Genomic DNA, 8,669 nt, shown 5'->3' on the forward strand with positions numbered 1-8,669 from the left:
CAGAAAGCACAAAGGGATGACCTGAGGGCAGAACCTGAAAGCTTAGGTCTTCTTATCATAGGATGATAGAATACTTTGGGTTGGAAGGCACCTTTAAAGGTCATCTAGAACAACCCCCCCTGCAATGAGCAGGGACATCCTCAACTACATCAAGTTGCTCAGAGCCTCATCCAACCTCAACTTGAAAGTTTCAAGGGATGTGGCATCTACCACCCCTTTGGGCAGCCTGTGCCAGTGTTTCACCACCCTCACTGTAAAAACTTTCTTCCTTAGATCTAGCCTAAATCTACTCTGGTTTAGTTTAAAACCATTACCCCTTGTCCTATTGCAACAGGCCCTGCTAAAAAGTTTGTCCCCATCTTTCCTATAAGAAAGGCCCTTTTTTCTTCCAACGTTTCTCCCAAGAACAAGCCCAAGAAAGTGCTGTTGAGAGGAAAACATGACTGAACAGCTAAACTGTTTGGGTATTCAGAGTGGGAGCATGTGGCAGTGTCTTTGCACAGCCAGGCCTCCTGAGGGAGACAGGAGGGACCAGCAGAGCAGGCTCTGGTCTGAGCCCAGGTTTGCTGTACACTCCAGGGAAGCTGCCCCAAGGCAACGGTCACAGACGAGCCAAGAACAATCACCATTTCCAGCACTGGACTGTCTTCCCAGCTCATACAGGTGGTTTATCCCTCCACAGTGGGACACTGAATGCCTAGGCCAGAAGTCCATGTTTCTGCTGTACAGATGTAAGATCACAGAGGAGATATTCCTGGAAGAGCTGTCAAAATGTATGGAAGACAGGGAGGTGATTAGAGATAACCAACATGGCTTCACAAAGGGCAACTTGTGCCTGCCTAGCCTAGTGGCCTTCTACCACAGAGTAACTGCATCAGTGGACAAGGGAAGAGCTGCTGATGTCATCTACCTAGACTTCCGTAACTCCTTTGACATGGTCCCCCACAACATTCTTGCTGCTAAATTGGAAAGAGACAGACTTGACAGATGAACTCTTAGGTGGATAAGGAACTGGCTGGCTGGGTGCCTCCAGAGAGTTACAGTCAGTGGCTCAATGTCTGAGTGGAAACCAGTAACAAGGGGTATCCCTCATGGGCCCATTCTGGGACCAGTCCTATTTAATATCTGCATCAATGATGCAATCAGTGGGATTGAGTGCCCCCTCAGCAAGATTGCAGGTGGTACCAAGCTGAGTGGGACAGTTGATTTGCTTGAGGGGAGGGATGACATCCACAGGGATCTTGACAGGCTTGAGCAGTAGGTCCACGCAAACCTCATGAAGTTCAACAAGGCCAAGTGCAAAGCCCTGCACGTGGGTTGGAGAAATCCCCACTGACAATAAAGACTGGGAGATGAGTGGTTTGAGAGCAGCCCTGCAGAGAAAGCCTTGGGGATATTGGTGAGTGAAAACTTGGACATGGGCCGGCAATGTGCGCTGGCAGCCCAGAAAGCCAGCCATATCCTGGGCTGCCTAAAAAAAAAGCACATCCAGCAGGTCAAAGGAGGTGATTGTCTCCCGCTACTCCACTCTGGTGAGAGCCCACCTGGAGCACTCTGTCCAGCTCTGGGTTCCCCAAGTACAAGGAAGACATGGACCTGTTAGAGCGGGTCAGAGGAGGGCCACGACAATGATGCCAGGGCTGCTACACCTCTCCTATGAGGAAAGGCTGGGAGAGTTGGGATTGTTCAGCCTGGAGAAGAGAAGGCTCCAGGGAGACTTCCTTGCAGCCTTTCAGCATATAAGAAAGATGGAGAGAGACTTTTGACCAAGGCCTGTAGTGAAAGGAGACAGGTCAACAGATTTAAACCAAAAAAGGTTAATTTTAGATTGGACATAAGGAAGAAATGTTTGGGTTTTTTTTATAATGAGGGTGGTGAGACACTGCAGCAGGTTGCACAGAGAAGTTGTGGATGCCCCATCACTGGAAGCCTTCAGAGTCAGGTTGGGTGAGGCTTTGAGCTCTCTGATCTAGTGAAAGATGTCTCTGCCCATCACAGGGGAGTTGGACTAGATGGTCTTCAAAGGTGCCTTCTCATCCAAACTGTTCTATGATTCTATGAGATGGAAGACCACTTGTGCATGTGATGAGATGAACCTAAGTGAGCACAAATGCCGTCAGCTGTCCTTGGGGGTGTCGTGAGGGCCTGTGGGACATATGGTGTCTTGAGGTCACTTCACACTGAGAGTAATGTCCCTGGGGAAACCACCTGAATGCCACATTGAGATGTGCTTCCTTGAACTGAGCTTCCGTGCCCATCCCTCGTGCCTTGGGGCATCTCAAAGGCGTGCAAAACAGGACACTACACCACAGGGCTTAGGTGCTTCTCACCCTCTGGGAGTGGCAACAGGAGGCCAGAGAGACACTACAGCTGCTGCAATGCACTGCCTCTACAGCTGCAAAGGAAGGACACCTCTTTCTGAACGCCCCTCTGTGGATGAGGAATGCACAAGGCCAGCTTACATGTGCATGCCTGACAGAGCCCTGAAATTTCCCTGTTACTCCAGGAACTACCCCCACTGTCCCAGTGAGATGCATCTCCCCTGCCTTGGACACGTTCCTTGCAAATACTCCTGCCTGCTGCATCGCCCTCTCACCTGTGCCCTCAAATACACAGCATGAAAGTAGCTTGCCTGTGGAGTCTCTCACCTCCGCAGTTAGGAGGAGTTTGGCAAGCATGAGCAGCATTGCTCTCTAGACGGGGGCATTTCTCAGCTTTCACAAAGCACAGAGCATGTCTATGGAGTGTGAATATCCTCAGAGGCACACACATCTCCACGTTTCACCTCTCAACTTCCTTCACGATTTCTTTAAGCCACTAGCAGAGAAACAAATGTTTTTCCTCCTAGGTGTCCTACCAGGAGAGAGCAGACAAGAAGGACCTCAAGCCTTCAGTGGAGAAAGGGGAATGGGACAATCAAACAGCATGGATGGAGTTTCCCGAACTGCGAGTTGGGAATGTCCCCAACCCTTAGAGAATACCTCCTCTCTTTCATGACCTGCCCCATGACTGGGCTTGGCAACACCCTCTTCATTGTGCTGGTGGTGTACAACTGGAAGACCTGCTTCAGCTCCACCACCCTGTCCCAACTGCTGGCCTGACTGGGGACAGCACCATCGCTGCTCACAGCAGTGCTAGTACTACTTTCTGTACCTTTTGCATGTAGGGAGTGTTTCCTGCTGGTGGCCACATCCTACAATCAGTACTGGGCTGTGTGCCACCTGCCTCTCTCTGCAAGACTCATGGACTGGAAGGTCAGTTTTGAGGAGGCGGCTACACCTTGGCTAGGGGCATTTCCGTCATCAACAGTAATCACTTCGCTCTTGCCCCAGATACAGATCTGTGGTCCCAGAGACCTCAGACCTTCCCTTCAACAGATGCCTTCTAGCAGGGGTCCATGGTCTCCCAAGTCCTCAGTGACTAAGAGGGCCTAAAATTGTGTCCCTTCCTCCAGCTGAGGGAGACCTCATCCTCTTCGCAGCCTTCATCAGGCAGTTCAGGGGTCCTGACCAGAAGACCATGGTACCTGGAGGAGTTAGTGATCCATGTAACAGTAAACCTGAGCAGACCCAGGCCTGGCCTGGGCTGGGCTCCATGTACAGCTTGGCCTTCAGGCTGTGTTGTGCTAAGCATATCTCAATGCAGGATAAACTTGACTGTCGCAGAGAAACCTGCAGGAAGCTCCCAGCTGGTACCAGCAATTAGGCCACCTGCATGTTAAGGACATCTAAAGGACATCTAAAACTGCAGAAACAAACATCCCCTTCTGGGATAGTCGGAAAGATGATGAGAATTGTTTTCTTATAAGAAAACACTGAAAGAGCTCCCAGGACCAAACCAGAATAACCCTTACATGGGTGGGATCTACACAGCTTGCTGCACAATGATCAAAAGCACCTCCTGATGCAAAACAACACACAAGTCTGCTGCGGGCCTATCAGGGATGCCAGCAGAGGTGCCCTCACAGCCACCTTCCCAGCCATGTGTCTCCTGCTGGCCCATGAGATCCTGAGGCACAGCTCACCTCATCACAGCATTGCCACCCATGTCTTCTTGCCTAGGATCTGATCAGATAAAGGTCACCTCACATTCCTCTTCCAACACCATGACTCCGCTTTGGGAACTCACCATCCCTGGCCTGCCCCCAGGGACAAAACAACCTAAATTAGGGTAGGAGAGGGGTTCAAAGGGAGTGGCTTAGAGCATGGGAATGAGGGCTTCAGGTGTTAAGTGTTCATGTTAGGGTTTAGGGATTAGAGCTTGCCTTTCAGGGTTAGGGATTAGGCAAAGGTTTAAGGTGATGGTCTGGTGTTCTGCTTTGGCTGTCTGGTTAGTGTTTAGGGTGTGGGCTCACTTTGTGGACTCAGGGTTCTTCAGGGCAGGGGTGAGGGCTAGGCTTAAGGGCAACTTTTTAATGCTAGCTATAAGGGTCAGGGAGTGGCTGGAGCGATAGGGTAACATTCAGAGGGTAAGAGTAAGATTTAGCTCAGAGGTAAGTCTTGAGGTAAAGGATTAGAGTAGTGGATTCCCAACAGGGTGAGTGGTGCCATTTAGGGGGTGCCATTTAGGGGTAGGGTTGTGAGCTAATGTTGTTGTTTAGAAACAAAGGAAGGGCCAAACAGAAATGGGGAGAGTGGAACCTCATGAAATACAACCAGGGAAAGTGTAAAGTCCTGCCCCTGGGACGGGGGCAATAACTGCAGGCACCACTCTGTGCTGGGGGCAACCCAGCTACCTGCAAAGCTGGAACAGAGTTTTGGAGAAAATGTCCTGGTGGGCACCAAGTTGACCATGAGCCAGCAATGTGCCCTTGCTGCAAAGAAGGCTGAGGGTATCCCGGGTTGCATTAGGAGAAGTGTTGCCAGCAGGCTGGTGGTGGGGATCCTTCCCCTTTACTCAGCACTGGTGAGGCCGCACCTGGAGCACTGTGGTCAGTTCTGGGCTCCCCAGGACTAGAGGGACATGGACATACTGGAGAGAGTCCAACAAAAGGCCACTAAGATAATGATGAAGGGACCAGAGCATCTCTCCTGGCAGGAAAGTCTGTGAGAGCTGGGACTGTTCAGCCAGGAGAAGGGAAGGCTCAGGGGAATCTAATCAGTCTGTAAAAATACCTGAAGGGAGGGTGCAAAGAAGATCGAGCCAGGCTCTTTTCAGTAGTGCCCGGTGACAGGACAAGAGGCCATGGGCACAAAGTGAAACTCAGAAGGTCCCCTCTGATCATCAGGAAAGACTTTCTGACTGTGAGGTTGTCCAAGCACTGGCAGAGGTTGCCCAGAGAGGTTGTGGAGTCTCCATCCTTGGAGCTATTCAAAAGCCATCTGAACACTGCCCTGGGTGAGCAGCTCTAGGTGGCCCTGCCTGAGGAGGGGTTTGGACCAGATGACCCCAGAGGTCCCTCCTAACCTCAACCATTCCGTCATTCTGTGACATGCTGCTAAGGATGTCTTAGACCTACAGGACAAGTCCCACAGAATGAGCAAGACCATCTAAATGAGGCTTCTAGATGAATGGGTGATGCCATCCATATAGAAAACCAAGCAGCATGGGAGAGCAATGGGGAATGCCAATGGTCTGGATTGAGAACTTCCTGGAAGAAGCCAAAGGAAAAGGATGGGTCCTTGGGTGCAAGGTACCCCATGCTCTGGGGGCAAGGGACCTTGTTTGGGACAGCTTCCTTAGCAACACCTGCATCCCCGGAGGGTGATTCCCTGGGCCTGCACCAGGCAGCAGCCGTGTTTCTCAGCAGCACTTGCCCTTTCCTCCCTGGGTATTGACCACGTCTCTCCATTCCACATTCAGGGACCCCAAGCTACCAGTTGAGGAAACACATTTTGGTGAGGGGAAGACCTCCCCAAGGCACGTCTGCACTTTGTGAGTCCCAAGACCTTGTGCAAACCTGAGGATGGAGCTCATTTGGCACCCACATTTGTATTGCAGATGGTTGGGGAGCACCATTACCAAGCAGCAAGTGAGAGAGTTGGTCCCAGGACAAGATCTGCCTGATTGGGCTGGAGCTCACAGCTGCAGTGTCTGAAGGTCATTGCCCCACCTCCCAAGGAGAGGTGACCGTGGCCTCCATCGACGACTCGGAAGAGCTGTTGGCAACCAACGTAAGCGGTGGGGTGGGCAGGTGGACGTCCCCCGGATGAGGAGAAGGCAAAGGGCCGGGTGGAGAGTTGAGCTGGCAGAAGGCGGGTGGGTGGAGGAGAGGAGGAAGGGAAGGGTGGGAAGGGTGGACGGGAGGGGAGGAGGTGGGTGAGGGACAGTAGGTAGGATGTGAGGAGGGGGGTTGGGTGGAGTTGGAGGTAGATGGATGAGTCCTTGGGTGGGTGAGTCCTTGGGTGGATGGAGGAGTTCCTGGATGGATGGAAGAGTCTGTGGGTAGATGAGTCCATGGATGGATGGTTGGAGAAGGCCGTGGATGGATGGAGGAGTCCTTAGAAGGATGCATAGATGGATGGATTAGTCCATGGATGGACAGATGTATCCATGGATGGATGGAGGAATCCATGGGTAGATGAGTCCATGGATGGATGGATGGAAGAGTCTGTGGATGGATGGATGAAGAAGTCCATGGATGGATGGAGGAGTCATTGGAAGGATGGGTGGATGGATGGATGACTCCATGGATGGACAGATGCATCTACGGAAAGATGGAGGAGTCCATGGGTAGATGAGTCCATGGATGGATGGAAGGAGGAGTCCATGGATGGATGAATAGAGAAGTCCTTTGATGGATGGAGGAGTTCCAAAAAGGATGGATGGATGGATGGATGAGTCCATGGATGGATAGAGGAGTCCTCATAAGGATGGATAGATGGATGGAGGAGTCCGTGGATGGATGGAGGAGTCCATGGGTAGATGAGTCCATGGATGGATGGATGGATGGAGGAGTCCTAAGATGGATGGATGTGTCCATGGATGAGTCCTTTAAGTGGATGGCTGGACAGGCTGATGAGCAGGAAGATGGGAAGGACACACAGACAGCAGACAGCAGACGGACGTCCCCTGGGCTCGGCTGTGGGGGCGGCCGGGCCCTCTCCCGAGCCCCCTCCACCCACCCCGCAGAGCGCTTTCGATGTCCTGAGCTTCACCGCCGAGGAGAAGGCCGGCGTCTGCAAGCTGACGGGCGCCATCATGCACTTCGGCAACATGAAGTTCAAGCAGAAGCAACAGGAGGAGCAGGCGGAGCCAGATGGCACCGAAGGTGGGGCAGAAAGGACACGTGGGTTTTGGGGTCCCTGGGCTTCCTCCGAGCTGGGTGCAAGGTGGGACCTGACCGCGACTTGTCTTCTCTGTGCTCTGCAGATGCCGACAAGTCGGCCTACCTGATGGGGCTGAACTCGGCCGATCTCCTCAAGGGGTTGTGCCACCCTCGGGTGAAGGTGGGCAATGAGTACGTCACCAAGAGGCAGAATGTCCAGCAGGTGTACTACTCCATCGGAGCGTTGGCCGAGGCCGTCTACGAGAAGATGTTCAACTGGATGGTGGTGAGGATCAACAACTCGCTGGAGACCAAGCAGCCGCATCAGTACTTCATCAGCGTGCTGGACATCGCCAGCTTTGAGATCTTTGACGTGAGGCTTGAGGGGGCCACGGGGTATTTGGGTCGCTCTTCTTGGGGGTTGGCTTCTTCTGCTTGGCTGTTGAGGCCATCTCCTTAAGCTTCCCGTTGACCTCTGGTGGAAACTTGGCCTCTTTGGGCGTTGTGTTCACCCTGTAGGGTGTTGAGTTGATGCTGTTGACCCCACTGGGTGTTCAATTGACCCCGTTGGGTGTTGGTGTGACCCCATTGATCCCATTGGGCAATTGGTTGACCACATTGCGTGTTGTGTTCACCCCGCTGGGTGTTGAGTTGATCCCGTTGACCCCGTTGGGCATTTGGTTGACCCCACTGGGTGTTGTGTTCACCCCGTTGGGTTTTAAGTTGATCCCATTGACCCTGTTGGGAGTTCGGTTGACCCCGTTGAGTGTTGTGTTCACCCCGTTGGGATTTGAGTTCATCCTGTTGACCCCATTGGGCGTTTGGTTGACTCCACTGGGTGTTCAGTTGACCCTGTTGGGTGTTGTGGTAGCCCCATTTATCCCACTGGGTGTTGCCTTGATCCCATTGGCTGTTGCGATGACCCTGTTGATCCCATTGGGCGATACGTTGAGACTCTGGACTGCTCCCTCCTTCCAGTTCAACAGCTTCGAGCAGCTCTGCATCAACTTCACCAACGAGAAGCTGCAGCAGCTCTTCAACCATCACATGTTCGTGCTGGAGCAGGAGGAGTACAAGAAGGAGGGGATCGAGTGGGAGTCCATTGACTTCAGCATGGACCTCCAGGCCTGCATCGACCTCATCGAGAAGGTACCACCTCCCCTGGGGCCTCCTGGGGGCGGAGGGGGCTCCCGGAGAAGGATCCTTCCTGTCGGAGCTCACCAGGGACCCCGACGGCGGCCGGCTGGGTGGCGCTCGCCATCCTCCGTGGCCGACGAGGTTGTCTCCTCCCAAGCGCATGGGGATCATGTCCATCCTGGAGGAGGAGGGCATGTTCCCCAAGGCCTAAGACATGACCTTCAAGGCCAAGCTCTACAACAACCACCCGGGCAAGTCGGCCAACTTTGGGAAACTGCGCAACATAAAGGGGAAGCCAAAGACCCACTTCTCGCTCGTCCACTAG

General features: G+C 53.0%; 1 protein-coding gene across 1 annotated transcript; it reads left to right on the plus strand.

Annotated features, from left to right (window-relative positions):
- The first annotated feature begins 5,569 nt into the window (after window positions 1-5,569).
- LOC126037188 (myosin-6-like) lies at window positions 5,570-8,669 on the plus strand. The gene is given in 6 exon segments (XM_049797451.1): window positions 5,570-5,632; window positions 5,991-6,113; window positions 7,072-7,210; window positions 7,312-7,580; window positions 8,186-8,379; window positions 8,507-8,669. Coding segments are annotated over 6 exon segments (951 nt in total).

Source organism: Accipiter gentilis, unplaced genomic scaffold, assembly GCF_929443795.1.
Source record: "Accipiter gentilis unplaced genomic scaffold, bAccGen1.1, whole genome shotgun sequence".
NCBI classification, from domain to species: domain Eukaryota; kingdom Metazoa; phylum Chordata; class Aves; order Accipitriformes; family Accipitridae; genus Astur; species Astur gentilis.